This window comes from Staurois parvus, unplaced genomic scaffold, assembly GCF_062004578.1.
Source record: "Staurois parvus isolate SC_StPar_1 unplaced genomic scaffold, SC_StPar_1.0 ptg000290l, whole genome shotgun sequence".
Lineage (NCBI taxonomy): Eukaryota > Metazoa > Chordata > Amphibia > Anura > Ranidae > Staurois > Staurois parvus.
Window position 1 is genome coordinate 2,574,078 of NW_028318086.1, and position 22,533 is coordinate 2,596,610.

Sequence of the window (22,533 nt, forward strand, 5' to 3'; positions counted from 1 at the left end):
AGCCTAAGGGAACCATCATCCAAGGCCACAAACGTAGACCCAAGCACCATCACATGGACCCAAAACAGGCTGCGGCAGCAAAAAGTCCCGATTCCTAAGTCCAGGAAGAGACCCCCCCCCAACCCGGAATGAAACCCAAAGGGGCAAGCCGGAGCAGTCTCAACCTAGAATGTTGACAAACCGGGGAGGCCCTAAGGGCCAAACTCACGATCTCGTCAAGGTAGTCCCTCGGTGAGACAATATGTGGGAGTTCCAAGGCGCATCTTCAGCCTGGAGAAGAACAGGAAGGACTTGATCGCGAAGGGGTCTGAGGGAGAGCCCCCCTCCTGGTGGACGACCGCTCCCAGATGCGGCCCAGAGCGGGCGGCCTTGCCGAGGATCCAGAGGAATGAGCCGGGCTCCGATCAGCAGCTTCCGGCGAGAGAAGATGTAGAGATTCCAAGAGAGAATGGGCCTCCTCCGGCGTAGCCACAGAATGACTGCGGCCCTGGTAGGTGAAGGTGAGGCGGAACGGAAAGCCCCAGGCATATTTAATTCTGTGTTTCACCAGGACCGAAGTGAAGGGCTTCAACTGGCGTCGCTTCTGGAGAGTGGTATGAGAGAGGTCTGCGAAAAGCTGGTAGCGGTGCCCCTGGAAGCTAAGATCAGGGTTATTTCTGGCCGCCAAGAGGATAGTTTCCTTAGTGCGGTAATAAGTAAACTTGATGATAATGTCCCTCGGGGGCCCATCCGGTCGTCTGGGGCCCAAAGAACGATGTATGCGGTCAAATTCGAGCCGGTCAATGGGAATAGCGGGTGTCAGCTCCTGAAACAGAGCAGTAGCAGTGGAGGTAAGATCCGTGACCGTTTCCGGAATACCCCTTAACCGCAAATTGCCACGGCGGGAACGGTTTTCGAAATCCTCAAGCCGCAGTAGTGCGTCCGCCAATTCCTTCTTAAGGTCGCACAGGTCCTGTTCGTGATTTTCAATGACCGTGGTCGCAGCGTCCATTTTATCTTCGAGATCATTCGTCCGATTGCCCAAATCCCGAATTTCCCGCGAAAGACGGTCGGCCAGCTTGGAGGTAGCGGAGGACAATTCTGATTGCAACATACTTTTAAAGCGGCGCAGGAGCTCGGCATCCCGCAGGGATGGAATGTGCGACTGCCGGGATGGCTCGGGATCCAGGTCCTCCCCACTGCCAGGATCCATCTCACCTGCAGGTAGTGATGGCAGGGGACCCAAACTTGCAGCCAGGGCTGCAGCTGTTGTCCCGGGCGAAAACCGCGAATCCGCGGCCGGGGTCCTGGAAGCCTCCGGCGGCCGGCCCAAAATCGAGCCCGCGGCTTCACCCGCGATCTCCGGCGGGTAGGCCGCAACCTCCCGAACGGTCCGTCGTACGCTGGAGGTGCGGGCAGCCGGGGTTTTTTTCCCCATCAGGGTGCTAGAAGGACAGGGGGACAGGGAGGAAGCGGAGGGACCCCCCCTGAGGGTCAGAAATCGGCCGATTTGTCCGGTGGCCGAGACAGTAAGTTAATAGGCAGCCATCCTGGCTGCTGCTCACGAGCGCCCCCCATAAAAAAGTAATTTTAACATATATTTTTACATATATTTGTAAATTCCAAAAATGGAGATTTGAATTTTTAAAGACATACAGTATATTTGAAATGTATTTTTAAAAATATTTTTCATATATTTTGTATTAAAAACGCATTTCAACATATTGACATATATTTGAAATGCTACAATTTTTGCCATATTCATTTTTTATAAGGATAAAGCACTAGATTTGCTGTTTTTGTTGACATGGTGATGAGTGGAAAGAGCAAGAGAAGGAGATTCCTGTTACTGATGGTGTGATCATCATCAAAGAGGATAACACAGTCCGCTGGGTTGGACAAAAGCGTATGATGGCCAAACACATACAGTATCTCCCAGAAGTGAGAACACCCCTCACATTTTTGTAAATGTTTTATTCTCTCTTTTCATGTGACAACACTGAAGAAATGACACTTTGCTACAATGTGACGTAGTCAGTGTACAGCTTGTATAACATGGAAATTTTCTGTCCCCACAAAATAACTCAACACACCGCCATTAATGTGTAAACCACTGGCAACAAAAGTGAGTCCACCCCTAAGTGACAAGGTCCAAATTGGGCCCAATTGTCCCTTTACCTCCCTGGTGTCATGTGCCTCGTTAGTGTTACAAGGTCTCAGGTGTGAATGGGGAGCGGGTGTGTTAAATTTGGTGTTATCACTCTCACTCTCTCATACTCGTCACTGGAAGTTCAGCATGGTACCTCATGGCAAAGAACCCTCTGAGGAGCTGAAAAAAAGAATTGTTGCTCTACATGAAGAAGGCCTAGGCTATAAGAAGATTGCCAAGGCCCTGCAACTGAGCTGTAGCATGGTGGCCAAGACCATACAGCGGTATAACCGGACAGGTTCCACTCAGAACAGGCCTCGCCATGGTCGACCAAATAAGTTGAGTGCACGTGCTCAGCGTCATATCCAGAGGTTGTCTTTGGGAAATAGACGTATGAGTGCTGCCAGCATTGCTGCAGAGGTTGAAGGGGTCAGCCTGTCAGTGCTCAGACCACACGCCGCACACTGCATCACATTGGTCTGCATAGCCTCTTCTAAAGATGATGCACAAGAAATCCCTCAAACAGTTTGCTGAAGACAAGCAGACTAAGGACATGGATTACTGGAACCATATCCTGTGGTCTGATGACACCAAGATCAACTGATTTGGTTCAGATGGTGTCAAGTGTGTGTGGCGGCAACCAGGTGAGGAGTACAAAGACAAGTGTGTCTTGCCTACAGTCAAGCATGGTGGTGGGAGTGTCATGGTCTGGGGCCGCATGAGTGCTGCCGGCACTGGGGGGCTACAGTTCATTGAGGGAACCATGAATGCCAACATGTACTGTGATATACTGAGCAGAGCATGATCTCCTCCCTTCGGAGACTGGGCCGCAACATGATAACGACCCCAAACATACCTCCAAGACCACCACTGCCTTGCTAAAGAAGTTGAGGGTAAAGGTGATGGACTGGCCAAGCATGTCTCCAGACCTAAACCCTATTGAGCATCTCTGGGGCACCCTCAAATGGAAGGCGGAGGAGCGCAAGGTCTCTAACATCCACCAGCTCCTTGATGTCGTCATGGAGGAGTGGAAGAGGACTCCAGTGGCAATCTGTGAAGCTCTAGTGAACTCCATGCCCAAAAGGGTTAAGGCAGTGCTGGAAAATAATGGCGGCCACACAAAATATTGACACCTAGGGCCCAATTTGGACCTTGTCACTTAGCGGTGGACTCACTTTTGTTGCCAGTAGTTTAGACATTAATGGCGGTGTGTTGAGTTATTTTGAGGGGACAGCAAATTTACATGTTATACAAGCTGTACACTGACTACGTCACATTGTAGCAAAGTGTCATTTCTTCAGTGTTGTCACATGAAAAGTTATCATAAAATATTTACAAAAATGTGAGGAGTGGACTCACTTCCGTGAGATACTGTGTGCCATAGCGATGAGGTGAGAGCACACCTGGTGGTGGTTCAAGAACAGTTGTGTGCTTTTGGAGCACGAGGGTGGAATCTGAAGCTCTTTTTTAATAATCAGAAGAACTCATTACTGTCTGCAACTCTATACTACCTGAATGAACTTTCCTTCATGAAACTCATTAATTACCATTTGCAACTTGATATCATTTAATGAACTTTTCTGTATGCACTATGCACTTATTGTTTTGTGACCTTAAGATTATATATCTGGTTTTAGGTACTTTTAATAGAGCAGAGTGTTAGAACCCCTGTCAGGTTAGTATCCATGTCACCCTCTGTGTTGGTTCATGTGACCATTGCCACTTGGACTGTAAATGATGTAAGATCCAAGATTTTACTGACACAGAAAAGTTACTAAAAATGTTTCATGGACCCACCCCCTAAGGGGGGGGGGATCTCCACAGCATCCTAATGTAGTACCCTCCTAAACAGCTAGGGGGAGCTAGACTCCAATTGTTAGCTAGGGCTGAGTAGCAGCCTGGGAGTAATAGCTAACAGGGGGTCAAAACTGGGTCAGGGCTGAGAGGCTCTGCAGGCCAGCTCCTCTGGAATTTTTCCGTGCTCTAGAACTTTGGAAAAAGGTCTAGAAGCAGTGGGTGGATCTGAGGAGTGGCTGGTTTGTACTCTTTGAGGATCCTGGTATATCCCCAACAGGAGGGTTGGCAAGGGGCCAGGACAGCCTTTAAGAGTAACTGAGCCTGCTCAGCTGGAGGAGAGTTTGGATGGAAGAGAGAGAGAGATGTAAGAGACTAGAGGCAGGAGGTTGTGACAGGGCCCAGATGGAAAAGGGCTCACCTGCAGGTGGAGGACCTTGGAAGGCTGAAAACTTGGGACTTCACTGGCCCCTGAGAGAGGACCACCTGTGAGGCAGGGAAGGAGCAGCTACACTAGAACGCCTGGTAGCAGCCACCAACCCACTGGAAGCACAGGAGAGGGACTGAGTTAGTAAACCTGCACCCCCTGGGCCAGGAGAACTCTGGTGGGAAACTGGATTAGCTTTTTACTTGGGACTATTCACACTGTAGTGGCAGGCACTAGATCCCCTGCCCAGGGATTCACCCAGAGCTGCTGGATTGAAGAGGATCTGGGGTGGTACAACAGGAGAAGCTGGCTATCTCTCCAGAAGAGGATTTTTGCTGTAAAGACTTGTAAATACAGTGGGGCAAAAAAGTATTTAATCAGCCACCAATTGTGCAAGTTCTCCCACTTAAAAAGATGAGAGAGGCCTGTAATTGGCATCATAGGTAGACCTCAACTATGAGAGACAAAATGAGAAAAAAAATCCAGACAATCACATTGGCTGATTTGGAGAGAATGTATTTGCAAATTATGGTGGAAAATAAGTATTTGGTCAATATCAAAAGTTCATCTCAATACTTTGTTATATATCCTTTGTTGGCAATGAGAGAGGTCAAACGTTTCCTGTAAGTCTTCACAAGGTTGGCACACATTCTTGCTGGTATGTTGGCCCATTCCTCCATGCAGATCTCTTCTAGAGCAGTGATGTTTTGGGGCTGTCACTGGGCAACACAGACTTTCAACTCCCTCCAAAGGTTTTCTATGGGGTTGAGATCTGGAGACTGGCTAGGCCACTCCAGGACCTTGAAATGCTTCTTACGAAGCCACTCCTTAGTTGCTCGGGCGGTACGTTTGGGATCATTGTCATGTTGGAAGACCCAGCCACGTTTCATCTTCAGTGCCCTTGCTGATGGAAGGAGGTTTGCACTCAAAATCTCACGATACATGGCCCCATTCATTCTGTCCTGTACATGGATCAGTCGTCCTGGTTCCTTTGCGGAGAAACAGCCCCAAAGCATGATGTTGCCACCCCCATGCTTCACAGTAGGTATGGTGTTCTTTGGATGCAACTCAGCATTCTCTCTCCTCCAAACATGATGAGTTGTGTTTCTACCAAACAGTTCTATTTTGGTTTCATCTGACCATATGACATTCTCCCAATCCTCTTCTGGATCATCCAAATGCTCTCTAGAAAACTTCAGACGGGCCCGAACATGTACTGGCTTAAGCAGGGGGACACGTCTGGCACTGCAGGATCTGAGTCCCTGGCGGCATAGTGTGTTGCTGATGGTAGCCTTTGTTACGTTGGTCCCAGCTCTATGCAGGTCATTCACTAGGTCCCCATGTGTGGTCCTGGGATTTTGCTCACCGTTCTTGTGATCATTTTGACCCCACGGGGTGAGATCTTGCGTGGAGCCCCAGATCGAGGGAGATTATCAGTGGTCTTGTATGTCTTCCATTTTCTAATTATTGCTCCTACAGTTGATTTGTTCACACCAAGCTGCTTGCCTATTGCAGATTCAGTCTTCCCAGCCTGGTGCAGGTCTACAATTTTGTTGCTGGTGACCTTCGACAGCTCTTTGGTCTTCACCATAGTGGAGTTTGGAGTGTGACTGTTTGAGGTTGTGGACAGCTGTCTTTTATACTGATAACAAGTTCAAACAGGTGCCATTGATACAGGTAATGAGTGCAGGACAGAGGAGCCTCTGAAAGAAGAAGGTACAGGTCTGTGAGAGCCAGAAATCTTGCTTGTTTGTAGGTGACCAAATACTTATTTTCCACTATAATTTGCAAATAAATTCTTTCCAAACCAGCCAATGTGATTGTCTGGATTTTGTTTCTCATTTTGTCTCTCATAGTTGAGGTCTACCTATGATGCCAATTACAGGCCTCTCATCTTTTTAAGTGGGAGAACTTGCACAATTGGTGGCTGACTAAATACTTTTTTGCCCCACTGTAGTTTCAAGAAGTTTCCCCTCATTTCCAGTTCCCTGGGGAATCCTGTACACCCCATACCCATCCAAGTTTTATCATCCCCTAATAAAACATCAAAACAAGCTCAGGAATCGGTCACTATCTCCTGGCTATAAGTCTGAATGGAAAATGTATGTTGCTTGGCTGTGCAGGGCTATAGGGGGACCCAAATCTATTGCAGCTCCTAAGAGGGTTGTGCTAAACTACATTCACATGATAGCAGACAGCTGAGCTGACATCATTACACCAGTGCTGCTTTTTGAATCATTGGGGATCGCCCTCCTTTGCTAGAAGATCAGACTAAGAAAAAGCCCAGGGCGGCACAGTGGATTAGTGTTTAGCACTGCTGCCTTACAGCACTGGAGTCCTTCGTTCAAATCCTGGTCAGGATGTTATCTGCATGGCATTTAATTTTACATCCTGTGCTTGTGTGGATTTTCTCCAAGTACTCCAGATTCCTTCCACAATCCATGCAGGTAGGTTAATGGGCTCCTCTCTAAATTGGCCCCTTTATGCATATGTGATAGGGACCTTAGATTGGAAGCTCCTTGAGGGCAAGGACTGATGTGGACAATATGTAAATTGTTGGCGCTCGCGCTCTATAAATACCTGTAAAAAAAGATCATGTAATGAGTCTGAAGGCTGTACACAGTTACACAGTCAGTCTGGCTGAAAAAAGACAAAAGTCCATCCAGTTCGACCATTAAAAATAAATAAAAAAAGTTATAATCCAACACCCACAGATGATCCAGAGGAAGGCAAAAAAAACCCAGTAAAGCATGATCTAATTTGCTCCTGCTGGGAAAAAATTTCTTCCTGATCCCCTGAGAGGCAATCGGATATTCCCTGGATCAACGTTACCTATAAATGTTAGTATCAGGGGCGGACTGACCATTTGGAAACTCGGGTACTGCCCGAGGGCCCGGGGTCTGTAGGGGGCCCCATGAGATGCCAATGGTACCCTTTTCATAGGCTTTTTTGAGTTTGGGCAAGGACACAGGGGCCCCATGAACCCCTATTGCCCGGGGGCCCCATGAGTTGTCAGTCCGCCCAGTTATATTTTGTATATCCAAGAAAGAATCCAGGACTTTCCTACAGCAATCCACTGAGCTGGCCAGAACCAACTCTTGAGGGAGTCTATTCCACATTTTCACAGCTCTCACTGTGAAGAAACCTTTCCGTGTTTTTCTCCAGACGTAAAGAGCGCCCCCTTGTCCTCTGTGATATAGAAAAATATAAGTATAAAAAGCAAACAAATACAATAGTGGAGGACCTCCAGGAGTTGATTGGTGGAGGGGGCTGAGTCCATTGTTTAACAGCTTTTACCCCAGACCGGTCTTTGTGCTTCAAATATCCTCGTCCCCCCCCGCAGGCCTCCCCCCAGCTTGTTTTTTCAGGGTATGTTATTTCTGAAAAATAAAACAGTCCCATCAGCTTCATCTTCTGGACATAAAATAATATTAAAAGGTTGGAGATATTAATAGCCATGTCGGGTTGGCGTGTCTGGGCAAACGCTGTCAGCCTCGCAGGCTGTAATTGCAAGCGTATTTAATTTCTCCAAGTGAACGCACTCATAAAAAAACATGAATAGCGGCGGTTGTATTAAGTAGCTGCCTGTCTATGGACGGTCACGTTCCCTTTCAAGGCTTTGGCCAGAACAAGGCTGTTTTGCCAGCTTAGTGGTAACAAGCAAGGCAAGGCAAATATACCCAATATCTGGCTAGTAATACACTGAGACAGCACTTTTACTTTTCTTCTGCACAAGCTATTTTAGAGCCTTGTGTCTGCGAGGATTAAGAAATCAGGGCAGCTAATTAGCATTTTGTCCTTGTACATTGGGCGCATTCCATGCCTTTTGGTCAATGGTACTAGTTAGACCTTTTTGATATGCAGAGACAGGAACATAACGATTGAAACCAGAACCCCGGAACAACTTACGTAAGGGTGTCAACGTCTTGTGTTCCCCTTTTTTACCTATATCTAAGGTATCCTACAATGATCCCTGTGCAGGAGGCTTCTTATATATTGACACCTCCTTGTACTCACCTAGCATTCCCTTGCAGGTCCGAAACTGTTAAAGTATATGTAGACCCAATCACTAGGGATGAGGAAAGGTTCAGGGGGAACCTATGGGAAGCTGTCATCCTATATCAGGCTGCTGGCCCAATAATCAAGGAATTCCCCACCCCACAGCCACACGTAGCTAAGAAGGGGATGTTGGTGAAATCATTGACCTAATATGGCTGCATGGCCATATTTGGTCAAGGATAATGTCCAATTATGGCCATGTTGCCATATTAGGTCAATGATGTCACCAGCATCCCCGCCCCGCAGTCTTGAGTATCAGATTGACAGGAATGGTGGTAACATCATTGACTTAATATGGCCACATGGGCATATATGGTTAGAGACCTTGTCCAGTTATGGCCATATGGTCATATTAGGCCAATGATATCACCAGCAACTCCATCCTGTAGCCTCACGTAACAAGGGACAGGGATGCTGGTGACATCATTGACCTAATGCGGCCACATGACCATATTTGGTCAATGATATTGTCCAATTATGGCCATGTGGCCATGTTAAGCCAATGATGGCACCAGCTTCCCCACCCTGCAGCCTCACATAAGAAAGGGATGCCGATTCCAGTGACATCATTGACCTAATATAGCCACATGGTCAAATGTAGTCAACAATACTGTTCAAATGGTCACTGGCATCCCGGTCTTGCAGCCTCATGTAACAAAGGCACACGGAATACTGGTGACAAAATTGACCTAATATGGCCACATGGCCATATTTGGAGAATATCATTGACCAAATATGGCTGTGTGGCCATATTAAGTCAATGATGTCATCAGCATCCACTTCTCTGTTATATGTGACTGCAGGGTGGAAAATTCATTGGTCATTGGGCTGATGGCTTGCTATCATGACCTGCTTCCTGCAGGTTTGGCCTGAATACCCAGCTGCCCAAGGAATTCCCTGCCTCATATCTGCACGTAACAAAGGAGGAGATACTGGTGACATCACTGACCTAATGTCCATGACATTGTCCAAATATGGCCATGTGGCCATATTAGGAGAATGAGGTCGCCAGTGTCTCCTTTGCTATATGCGGCTGCGTGGTGGGGAATTCCATGGCTATTGGGCTGGTGGCCTGCTATCATGACCTGCTTCCTGCAGGTTTGGCCTGAATTTCCAGCTAACCAAGAAATTCCCTGCCTCATATCTGCACGTAACAAAGGAGGAGATACTGGTGACATCATTGACCTAATGTCCATGACATTGTCCAAATATGGCCATATTAGGAGAATGAGGTCGCCAGTGTCTCCTTTGCTATATGCGGCTGCGGGGTGGGGAATTCCATGGCCATTGGGCTGATGGCTTGCTATCATGACCTGCTTTCTACAGGTTTGGCCTGAATTCCCAGCAGACCAAGTAATTCCCTGCCTCATATCTGCACGTAACCAAGGAGGAGATACTGGTGACATTGACCTAATGTCCATGACATTGTCCAAATATGGCCATGTGGCCATATTAGGAGAATGAGGTCGCCAGTGTCTCCTTTGCCATATGCGGCTGTGGGGTGGGGAATTCCATGGCTATTGGGCTGGTGGCCTGCTATCATCGCCTGCCTACCACAGGTTTGGCTCTAATTCCATAGCCACAGCTGGTTGTGCCGGCAGCATGCTATCTTGTGAAGCATCTTGCAGGTTCAGCCTAAATTCTCCAACTGCAGCTGGTTGGGTTGGTGACAATGTCATGTGACAATACTACCAAGCACTAAAATCTTATATAATGTTTAACCCGTGGGAAGCTTTCACATAATAACAGGACACTGGCCCAATGAACAGGGAATTCTCCGCCCAGCAGCTGAAGGTGAAAGGCTTTTCTACTCAGCTGTGGCAGCTTTCTAAAGAAAGTCAACTGGAAGACTTTGTACACCTTTTATTATGATGCACCAGATGTCATTAGCTGGTTTAAACTGAATGTTCAAGTGGGCTTTTACCACTAAGTGACTATGAATGTACTTATCAAGTAATGTAAGACCAATATTTGTCTGACTGAATGCTTATTCCAGGTCAATGTCTCACAAAGTAGCTCTGGAACCTACACCTTGAAAAAAGTCAACAATGGCATCTCTAATAGATACCCTTTTAAACCTTCTTTGGATACTTGGGCAGCTTGTGATGACCACTTTCTGATCAGGGATGATCGTAAGCCTTCCCTACGCAGAAATATCTGTAGAGGCTCCTAATGAAAGTATAGTGTGATGATATTGTTGCTCTTTGCTAGTACTGACATCATTTTGCAGTTGAGCTTAGGCTTTAAAAGGTTCATTTCAGTGTCTAGTCCCCTTTTCTTGCATCATTAGCTAAATAACATTTCAATAAAGTCCACAAAAAAAACCCCACAAAGCCTAATTCATCCATATGTCTGTTCTACATCCACCCACAAACCCCAGACTTCCTTGAGCTATGGTAGAATTTTCCGGCAGAGATAGAAGGTTATGGGGCACAAGCAGACCACCTTGCAGAATATATCCGGCTTGGCAGTTGGTGAGACTGTTTTGCAATCTTCACCAGTTTCCGGAAACCAGCGTGTAGTGGTTGTTAAATGGTACACCAAGCTAACTTTACATTAATACATTGCAGTCTTTTTTTCCTCCTCCTACGTTACCTGTGATGTCAATATCTCAGTTCACTTGTCTGCGTTTTTCCATTCCTGCATAAAATAACCAATGAAATGATCACATTATTATAGTCTTGCATTTTTTTAAGAGTTCCTATATAACAGGTCTGATATTGTAGGGCAGGAAAGTGAAATTATAAATCATGTTATAGTAGCCTTTCTCAACCAAAGGTTCTGTGGAACCCTAGGATTCCTCTAGAGGTTGCGAGGTGTTCCTTGAGCAATAAGTAATTTTTGGTTCTCAGATAGGGTACACATAACACCAAAGATCTTTTCACCTACTGTATATGTAAGGGGGCCACTGACCACCAATATAATAATCATTTTTCCCACTGATCACTAGTGTACTAGAGTGCTTCACTGATCACCTATCCAGTGACCATCAATGTAAGGGGTAATTTTTCCATTGACCACCAGTGTAAGGAGCATTCTTCCCACTGTCTACTAATGTAAGGAGCATTCTTCCCACTGTCCACCAATATAAGGAGCATTCTTCCCACTGTCCACCAATATAAGGAGCATTATTCCCACTGTCCACCAATATAAGGGGCATTCTTCTCACTGTCCACCAATATAAGGAGCATTCTTCCCACTGTCCACCAATATAAGGGGCATTCTTCTCACTGAACACCAATGTAAGGGGCATTCTTCCCATTGTCCACCAATATAAGGAGCATTCTTCTCACTGTCCACCAATGTAAGGAGCATTCTTCCCACTGTCCACCAATGTAAGGAGCATTCTTCCCACTGTCCACCAATATAAGGAGCATTCTTCCCACTGTCCACCAATATAAGGAGCATTCTTCCCACTGTCCACCAATATAAGGAGCATTCTTCCCACAGACCACCAATATAAGGAGTATTCTTCCCACTCTCCACCAATATAAGGGACATTCTTCCCACTGTCCACCAGTATAAGGAGCATTCTTCTCACTGTCCACCAATATAAGGAGCATTCTTCCCACTGTCCACCAATATAAGGAGCATTCTTCTCACTCTCCACCAATATAAGGGACATTCTTCCCACTCTCCACCAATACAAGGGACATTCTTCCCACTGTCCACCAATGTAAGGAGCATTCTTCCAACTGTCCACCAATATAAGGAGCATTCTTCCCACTCTCCACCAATATAAGGAGCATTCTTCTCACTGTCCACCAATGTATAGGACATTCTTCTCACTGTCCACCAATATAAGGAGCATTCTTCTCACTGACCACCAATGTAAGGAGCATTCTTCCCACTGACTACCAATATAAGGAGCATTCTTCTCACTGTCCACCAATATAAGGAGCATTCTTCTCACTGACCACCAATGTAAGGAGCATTCTTCCCACTGTCCACCGATATAAGGAGCATTCTTCTCACTGTCCACCAATATAAGGAGTATTCTTCCCACTGTGCACCAATATAAGGAGCATTCTTCCCACTGTCCACCAATATAAGGAGTATTCTTCCCACTCTCCACCAATATAAGGAGCATTCTTCTCACTGACCACCAATGTAAGGAGCATTCTTCCCAATGACTACCAATATAAGGAGCATTCTTCTCACTGTCCACCAATATAAGGAGCATTCTTCTCACTGACCACCAATGTAAGGAGCATTCTTCCCACTGTCCACCAATATAAGGAGCATTCTTCTCACTGTCCACCAATATAAGAAGTATTCTTCCCACTCTCCGCCAATATAAGGAGTATTCTTCCCACTGACCACCAGTAAACTCTCCAATGACTATTAACCACTTGCTGCTATAATGTGGCTGCTCTTCACAACATCACGTGTATATATACGTGATTTTGCATTTCTGGGTAGGGGATGCGTGCGCCGTCCTACCCGCGCTGTCACCAATATAAGGATTATTCTTTCCATTGATCACCAGCATACGGAACATTCTTCTCCTTGACCACTGATGTAAGGAGCATTCTTCTCACTGACCACCAGTATACTCACAAATGACCATTACCCACTTGCTGCTACAGTGTGGCTGCTCTGCACAAAATCACGTGTATATATATATATATATATATATATATACGTGATTTTGCATTTCTGGGTAGGGGGTGCGTGCGCCATCCTACCCGCGCTGTCATTGACTCCTGTAGGTGTCAATCACAGGGTCCCAGCCAGTGATTCATTGCTGGGACTCGGTGATCGGTGGCGCAGCTGACAGTGGGACGTGCTGGTTTTTATCTCTCTGCAAAGAAGGGAGATAAAAGTCAGCATGTCCCCCAAGTAAAACACAACAAAGTACAAAGTCCTGCCCAGTGTCATTAGTACAATGGCAGTGCTTTTTATTAGTGTCTCTGGTGATGTCATTGGCAGTTAGTCAGTTCCCACCCAGTGTCAGTTAGTGTCAGAATGCCCGCCGTTCTATCGCAGTCCCGGGTAATCGCCGCCATTACTAGTATAAGAAAGTAAATACATAAAAATTCCACTATATATCCTGCCATTTGTAGACACTATAACTTTCACTAAAACCAATTAAAATACACTTATTGGGATTGTTTTACCAAAGACATGTAGAAGAATACATTTTGGCCTAAATTTATGATGACTTTTTTTTTTTATTGAACATGTTATATAGCAAAAAGTAAAAAATATTGTTTTTCTTTTTGAATTATGTTCATCTTTTTTAATTTCATAGCGCAAAAAAAACCCAGTGATGATCAAATACCACCAAAAGAAAGCTCTATTTGTGTGAAAAAATCATATAAATGTAATATGTGTACAGTGTTGCATGACCGTGCAATTGTCAATTAAAGTAGCACAGAGCTGTATAGCAAAAAAATGACCTGGTCAGGGGCGGACTGATCATTTGGAAACTCGGGCACTTCCCGAGGGCCCAGGGTCAGTAGGGGGCCCCATGAGATGCCCCTGGTGCCTTTTGCATAGGCTTTTTTGAGTTGGGGCAAAGACACAGGGGCCCCATGATCCCCTATTGCCCGGGGGCCCCATGAGTTGTCAGTCCACCCCTGGACCTGGTTATAAAAGGGGGTAACTCTTCTGTAGGGCAAGTAATTAATGTAAGGGGTAATTTTTTCCCTAACCACCAATGTAAGAAGTATTCTTCCCATTGACCACAGGTGTAAAGGGGCACTTCTCCAGTGACCATCCATGTAAGGGGTCATTTTTCCATTGACCACCAATTACTACTACAAAATATGTTCACACAGACCAGCCCTGAGTGTTTATGTACGCGAAGTATGCCTCATCCTTGATTTTTTTTTTTTTTTATTCTTTATATCTACAACTTACTGTTCATGCTAATCCCTTGAGAGCTGTAGATATAATTATTAGCAGGTGTTCCCTAGGACCTGAAAGTTATTTCATTCGTTCCCCCTTGTTAAAAAGTTTGAGAAAGTCTGTGTTACAATATTAAAGTGGAGCCAAAAATGGCTTTAAGTCTGCTTACCCCACATTATTACAGGTACTTCTATAGCGCCGTCAATTTTTACGCAGCACTTTACATATATATTGTACATTCACATCAGTCCCTAACCCTCAAGGGGTGTACAATCTAAGGTCCCTAACCCTCAAGGGGTGTACAATCTAAGGTCCGTAACTCACATTCATACATACACATACTAGGGACAATTTAGACAGGATCCAATTAACCTACAAGCAGTGACGGACTGACCATTTGGAAACTCGGGCACTCCCCAAGAGCCCAGGGTCAGTAGGGGGCCCCATGAGATGCCCCTGGTACCTTATTCATAGGCTTTTTTGAGTTTGGGCAAGGACACAGGGGCCCCATGATCCCCTATTGCCGGGGGGCCCCATGAGTTGTCAGTCCTCCCCTTGCCTAGAAGCATGTCTTTGGAGTGTAGGAGGAAACTGGAGTATCCGGAGGAAACCCATGCAGGCACAGGGAGAACATGCAAACTCCAGGCAGGTGATGCCGTGGTTGGGAATCGAACCAACGATCTTAGTCACATGTTGTCTATATTGAGTAAAAGCTAAAAAAAACGCCATCCAAATACCTATCTGGGTTCTACAGTTGCAAGAAAAAGTATGTGAACCCCTTGGGATTATGTGGAGTTTTGCATGAATTGGGCATAAAATGTGCTCTGAACGTCATCTAAGTCACAACAATAGAAGAACACAGTCTGCTGAACATAATACTACACAAACATTAGATGTTGCCATGCTTTAATTGCACATAACATGTAAACATTCACAGTGCAGGGAGGAAAAAGTATGTGAACCTTTGGACTTAATAACTGGTTGACCCTCCTTTGGCAGCAATAACCCCAACCAAACGTTTCCTGTAGTTGCAGATCAGACCTGCACAACGATCTGGAGTCATTTTGGACCACTCCTCTTCACAAAACTGTTTCAGTGTAGCAATAATCTTGGGATGTCTGGTGTGAATCGCTCTCTTAAGGTCATGCCACAGCATTTCAATCGGGTTGAGCTCAGGACTCTGACTGGGCCACTCCAGACGGCGTATTCTGTGCTGTTGCAGCCATTGTTTTGTTGAATTACTTGTATGCTTTGGGTCATTGTCCTGTTGCATCACCCATCCTCTGCGGAGCTTCAGTTGGCGGACAGATGGTCGTACGTTTTCCTGCAAAATGTCTTGATAAACTCTGGAATTCATTTTCCCATCCATGACAACAATCCGTCCAGGCCCTGAGGCAGCAAAGCAGCCCCAAACCATGATGCTCCCTCCGCCATGTTTTACAGTGGGGATGAGGTTTTGATGTTGGTGTGCTGTGCCTTTTTTTCTCCACACATAGTGTTGTGTGTTCTTCCCAAACAACTCAATCTTGGTTTCATCTGTCCACAGTATATTTTGCCAGTAGTGCTGTGGAACATCCAGGTGCTCTTTTGCAAACTTTAAACGTGCTGCAATATTCTTTTTGGACAGCAATGGCTTCCTTCGTGGTGTCCTCCCATGTACTCCATTCTTGTTTAATGTTTTCCTTATTGTAGATGTGTCAACAAAAATGTTAACATGTGCCAGAGATTTCTGTAGGTCTTTAGCTGACACTCTGGGATTCTTCTTTACCTCATGCAGCATTCTGCGCTGTGCTCTTGCAGTCATTTTTACAGGACGACCACGCCTAGGGAGAGTAGCAACAGTGCTAAACTTTCTCCATTTGTAGACAGTCTGTCTTAACGTGGACACATGAACATCAAGGCTTTTGGAGATACTTTTGTAACCCTTTCCAGCTTCATGCAAGTCAACAATTCTTGATCGTAGGTCCTCTGAGAGCTCTTTCCTGCGAGGCATGGTTCACATCAGACAGTGCTTCTTGAAACCAGTATACCCAAAACAGGTGTGTGTTTTTTTAGGGCAGGACAACTGTCAGCAACACATCCAATATCATCACACTGATTGGAGTCAAGGTTGGCTCACTCCTGGCTCCAATTAGCTCTGGGAGAAGTCATTAAGCTAGGGCCTCACATACTTTTTCCTCCCTGTACTGTGAATGTTTACATGTTATGTGCAATTAAACCATGGCAACATCTAATGTTTGTGTAGTATTATGTTCAGCAGACTGTGTTCTTCTATTGTTGTGACTTAGATGACGTTCAGAGCACATTTTATGCCCAATTCATGCAAAACTCCACGTAATCCCAAGGGGTTCACATACTTTTTCTTGCAACTGTATATCGGTCTCTTTCTGAAATGGACAGGTCCATTGATTTCCTAATGTACCCATCCTAATTCTATGCAAGGGGCAGCATTAATTATTTACAATGCTTCTGTTGAACAACCAAACAGTGCCCTGGCTTCTTAGCCAGTTCTATAGGCTGGATGTTTCTGGGAATCAGTGGGTGTGTTGAGTCACAGGTTGTTTTTTTTTAATTCTCTTTGAACACCCTACAGAAATACTGACTGCAGGATGTTAAAGTGTTACTAAACCCACAGCAGTACAATCTGTCTGTAGATGCAGTAAAGCATGCTTGTTATACTCACTGTGAAAGCTAAGGGGGTTAACCCACTGCATTGTGTAAAAAGGCTGTTGGATCCTGTCTTCTCTGATCCTCTCCTTCCAGTGTCCCCCTCCTATCTCCTGATAAGAAATATTGTGTGGAGTCACTCTGCACATGCTCAGCTTGGTGTGTATTGCCAGAGAGGGTTTTTTTTCTTGGGGGAGTGCATGTGATCAGCACAGGGCCAATGATCACTGTCTAGACAGAAGTCAGGGGTTCTGCATCTTCCTAGAGCAAAATAAAAACTCCTCTAATTAGCTTTAACATGTGCTATGCTGGACACTGATAGAAGTCACAAGACAGCTCTAACTCCTGATGAGAAAAGGTATTTAGCAGTTTATATTTACTAAAATAATTGTACTTCCATGTTGTGTGTACTGTGGGGGACCAGATTTAGTGAATGCAGGGTCCGGGGAGACCAGATATAGTGAATGCAGGGTCCGGGGAGACCAGATATAGTGAATGCAGGGTCCAGGGAGACCAGATATAGTGAATGCCGGGTCCGGGGAGACCAGATATAGTGAATGCCGGGTCCGGGGGTCCAGATATAGTGAATGCAGGGTCCAGGGGTCCAGATATAGTGAATGCAGGATCCGGGGGGCCAGATATAGTGAATGCAGGATCCGGGGAGACCAGATATAGTGAATGCAGGGTCCGGGGAGACCGGATATAGTGAATGCAGGGTCCGGGGAGACCGGATATAGTGAATGCAGGGTCCGAGGAGACCAGATATAGTGAATGCAGGGTCCGGGGAGAGCGGATATAGTGAATGCAGGGTCCGTGGAGAGCGGATATAGTGAATGCAGGGTCTGGTGAGACCAGATATAGTGAATGCAGGGTCCGGGGAGACCAGATATAGTGAATGCAGGGTCCGGGGGGAGACCAGATATAGTGAATGCAGGGTCCGGGGATGCCAGATATAGTGAATGCAGGGTCCGGGGAGACCAGATATAGTGAATGCAGGGTCCGGGGAGACCAGATATAGTGAATGCGGGGTCCGGGGGTCCAGATATAGTGAATGCAGGGTCCGAGGGGCCAGATATAGTGAATGCAGGATCCGGGGAGACCGGATATAGTGAATGCAGGGTCCGGGGAGACCGGATATAGTGAATGCAGGGTCCGAGGAGACCAGATATAGTGAATGCAGGGTCCGGGGAGAGCGGATATAGTGAATGCAGGGTCCGTGGAGAGCGGATATAGTGAATGCAGGGTCTGGTGAGACCAGATATAGTGAATGCAGGGTCCGGGGAGACCAGATATAGTGAATGCAGGGTCCGGGGGGAGACCAGATATAGTGAATGCAGGGTCCGGGGATGCCAGATATAGTGAATGCAGGGTCCGGGGGGGTCCAGATATAGCAGGGTCCTGGGTTTAGCAACACTTTAAATGGACAAAATATAGCAGTGTTCTGCAGCTCAGTTATACAGACTCTGCCGAAGAAAAGCTTTGTTGGACTTGTAGGATGATAGCAGGACTTCACTGTTTGATGTTGAGCTGACAGACTACATTTCCCAGAGGAGTTGGCAGATAAATACAGAAGCCTGGGAACCCAAGCACGGGAAGTGGACAGTGAGAGCTGGAGAGCAGGAGTGAGGGCAAAGCTGTGAAGGACGCTGGAGGTCTGGGCTGGGCCAGGCCTCAGAGAGTGAAGGAATGAGGAGGAATTGCTGACCACCGACACCCCTGATAAGACGGACAGACAATCCCGTGAGCAGGTGGACTGGAGTGCTGTCATCTTGAATGATCTTTGACAGAAGAATCAAGAGAACACGGTGGCCCCCCATCTGCAGAGAGACCATCCACTACCTGACCAAGGCCATGGATCGGGTGAGAGCTCTATACCCAAGTCACCTAAGTTGCAAATTACATTGCTAAGTTCAGTTACTTTCTTCTCAGTTTTACATCTTTAGTTGCACAAGTTACATGTGCTAAGGCCTGGAATGTCCGGCCTATCCTGCCTTGCAGCCTACCAATTAATACACTTTCGACACTTCAAATCACAAAATCCTGCTGCAATATCTGCACTGTGTGGGTCAAGTTGTATTAGTGTTTCAGTTCCAGCCTGTGCCATTCAACAAGGAACTTCTTTATCCCTGTAGTTGGCGACCTTTTAAGGAGGAACTAACCTCTACAGAAGTGTGTTTCTGCCCCTTTCCTAATTTCAGTCTAATTCTAGCTTTCACTCTGTGTGTGCTAAAGAGATACCATTCAAACTCAAGATCACTTAAGGGAGCAGTTCCATTTTCTTTGTGTTCACCCTCTCTTGAAAAACTATTATCTTTTCCATTAAGAAAGATTTAAATCCTGTGCACCAACTAGGACCCCATCAAGCGCGCAGAAGACTGGGCTCTGAAGTTTAAAGGGACATTGACCTATCTAATTAAAGAGCTCTTTCTTTTCTCAGAATTAAACCCAGCCACCAGTACCTGAGAGCCTGACCTGAGTTAGCCTGCCAATTCAATTGTTTTTCCTTATGCTCGCTTGGGATTAAACATTTCAGAGCTGGGGTTTACATTCTGAATTGCAGGACATATAGAACTGATTTGACTTGTGCTGTGCTACAACCCTTATTTGAATATTAAGAGTATCAGCTGTTATTTCATGCACATACTTTCATTTCACTGTGCTTGCATTTGACCTCAATTTAACCAAAATATCAGTTCACTATTAAACTGTGTGAATCTATTATATGGTTGCAGCCAGAGGGTTATCCTGGTCAAAAGGTCCAAGGTGGTGTCAGCAGGGCTTCAGCTTCCAAGGAAAGACAGAGAGCCTGAAAATTACTCAGCGCCCTCAAGGGGGTGGTGCTACCTCTTTATTTCTTTATTGAATGTCGACAGGAAGGGATGAGGTTAACCCAAAGTTGGATTCTGACTTTAGGTCCATTTTAACTTCTGGTTTTGTTCCCTTGTTTTGGCACAGGCTGCTGATGAAAAGTCCTGTTGCAAGATTTCTATGCTTTCGCCCATCAATATGATATCTGGGTTTAGGTCTTCTAGCAAGAAAAAATGTTATCCATAATGAATTATACCCTATGTAGAAAATGTAATGCTATATTTGTGGTAATACCTAAAATTATTTGATAAAAAACTGTAGATTACTGTTTTTTTTACATTCTACAGGTGCCCTCTACAATCAAATGAATGGAAAAGAGATTTCGGTGGCCATTGTTGGTGGAGGCATTTCAGGCTTGGTCTGTGCATCTAGATTGGCACAGTTGGGAATCACTAACTCAGTGGTTTTTGACACTGGAAAACATGGCCCCGGGGGCAGATGTAGCAGCCGATACATCAACATTAATGGAAAACTCCACATATTTGACCACGCTGTCCAGTTCTTCACTGTGAGTGACCAGAGGTTTGCCAAAATTGTGTCCTTTTTGCACAACAAGAAGGCCGTGAAATTATGGCCTTGCAAAATTGTTCATCTCAAAATAGGAAAACAGCCAGAAGAAATCAAGAACATGCAGGTATTTATTGGAACAAAGGGAATGCAGGCTGTTCCTGAATGTCTGTCAAGTCTTGTTCACATTGAGGGACACAAGTGGGTCAGCAGTGTCCACTGGGATCCACTTATTAAAAAGTGGCAGGTTGATGACAAATGGTTTGATTATCTTGTGGTGGCCCATAACGGAAAATGTGCTTCAAGGCTTATGGAAAACTCAGGGGCGCCACAAATCCACAACCTTCTCAAAGTTAAGTTTGGACCTGTTCTATCACCGCAGACTCACGTCATGCAGCTTTGCTCCCTCTGGGTTTTGTTGTTTGCTTTAACACAAAAGGTTGCATTGAGTTATGATGGAGCATTTGTGGAACATCCCGACGTATCATGGATTGGAAATAACACATCTAAGTACTCTGAAAATCAGATGGAATGTTGGACTGTCATTAGTACGAAGGTTTTTGGGACCAACCATAAAGTTCCTCAAGAATTTATACCACCTTCCAAAGAAAAAGAGGTCACTCGTTTACTTCTGAACGGATTTGCAGAAGTGACTGGCGTTGATCTAAAAATGCTGACTCCCTGCTTTACCAAAGTGCAGCTGTGGGGTGCAGCTAACCCCCTCAATGTGCTACAGGGTGAGGGCTGTGTCTTCCAGGCAAGTCATAATGTGGGCATATGTGGAGACTGGCTAGTAAGTCCATGCATTGAAGGAGCAGCGGTCAGCGGCCTGTCCCTGGCTGAGGTCATTTGCCAACATGTCCAAGGAAAAAGAATAGATGTTGGCTTAAAAAACCATCTACAGCCAATGGAAAATGAAGCTATTGGTGCCTTCCCTACAAGCAAAAAATTATTCTTTAACCCTTGCAAATAATGGTGCTGCTGTGCCTAATATATATAATGTATAAAATATAATAATACTGTATATAATAAAAATTATTGTATATAATGGATATTTGATGCAGTACTTTTGTGAATTTTTTTCATCCTGAATGAGGAAAGCTGAGCCTTCATTTGGCTGATATTGCAGCCATGTGCATTGGATTCAAACGCAGACTACATTCCACAAAGGCACAATGGGTCATTTCACAGTGAAATAGAATTTGCCATAAAATCAACAATTTCATCTTTACCAAAATTTTGTCAAAGTTATCCTCCAGTGAACTCAAATGCATTTAACCAAAAATGCCCCAAGTGAAAACTCTCAATTTCACTCCCGACAAGGAAAAAAGCAAAATTGGGAGCTGTTGGTTTGCCAGAAAATGCACAGTTTGGTTAAACATCTTTCACCTGTGTACACTTCTAACTGCATTACACTCACCTTCGGCTTTTCCTTCGTTCTTGCACAGTTGTACAGGCTGCTCTCATACAATGAAATTGCTTACTCTAATTTCACTGCACACTGTGATCTGCTCACAATGTGCATTAGAAGCTTCAGTAAGTCTCACAGAGTCAGCCTTATTTTCCGGTTGAATGGATGTCCATCCTTTCATTCAGGGCCAGGACAAGGGGTGGGCAAGAGGGTCGGCTGCCATGGCCACTGTGGTATCATGTGAGGTGGGGGGCACCACAAGGAGATTTCGGGGGGGGAGATTTGTATTGGGTGTGGGAATTTGTAGGGTGGCAGGGGTTTAAGAATTGTTCTAGGAGGGAGGGATCAGTGTTCTAGAAGGGAGGAGGGGGGAAGAGGATTTGTGCTAGGAGGGGGGATTTGGGGGGTTTGTGCTAGAAGAGGTGATAAGGTAGAGGGAATTTGTGCTAGGAGGGGGGGATTTTTGTGGAGAGAAGAGGGGATTTTTGCTAGTAGTGATGATTAAGGGACATTTGTGCTAGTAATTTTTTTTTTTGGGGGGGGGGGGGGGGGGATTTGTGCTAGGTGGAAGGATTGGGGGAGAATTTGTGTTGGGAGGGGGGATTTGAAGTGCGGGGGAGAGGATTTCTGCTAGGAGGGGTGATTTGTGCTGGGGGCATTTGGGGAGAGAGAGGATTTGATCTTGGGGGGGGGCAGTGATTTGCGCTGGCGGGGGGATATGAACCGGGAGGAGGGAGAATTTATTCTTGGGGAATAAGCATGCAGATTGGCGCTCAATTTTTTTGGGGGTGGGATTTGTGCTAACACATAATGCTTATA

At 45.6% G+C, this 22,533-nt stretch overlaps 1 protein-coding gene across 1 annotated transcript in view; it reads left to right on the plus strand.

Annotated features, from left to right (window-relative positions):
- Nucleotides 1–21,355, plus strand: part of LOC149458274 (uncharacterized) — a 29,182-nt gene extending 7,827 nt beyond the window's left edge. The window contains exon 2 of the mRNA XM_089682437.1: nucleotides 20,084–21,355. Within this exon, the coding sequence (XP_089538563.1) occupies nucleotides 20,101–21,276 (1,176 nt within the window). The 5' untranslated portion in view covers nucleotides 20,084–20,100 and the 3' untranslated portion in view covers nucleotides 21,277–21,355. The remainder of the gene's footprint in view (nucleotides 1–20,083) is intronic.
- Nucleotides 21,356–22,533: the final 1,178 nt, after the last annotated feature.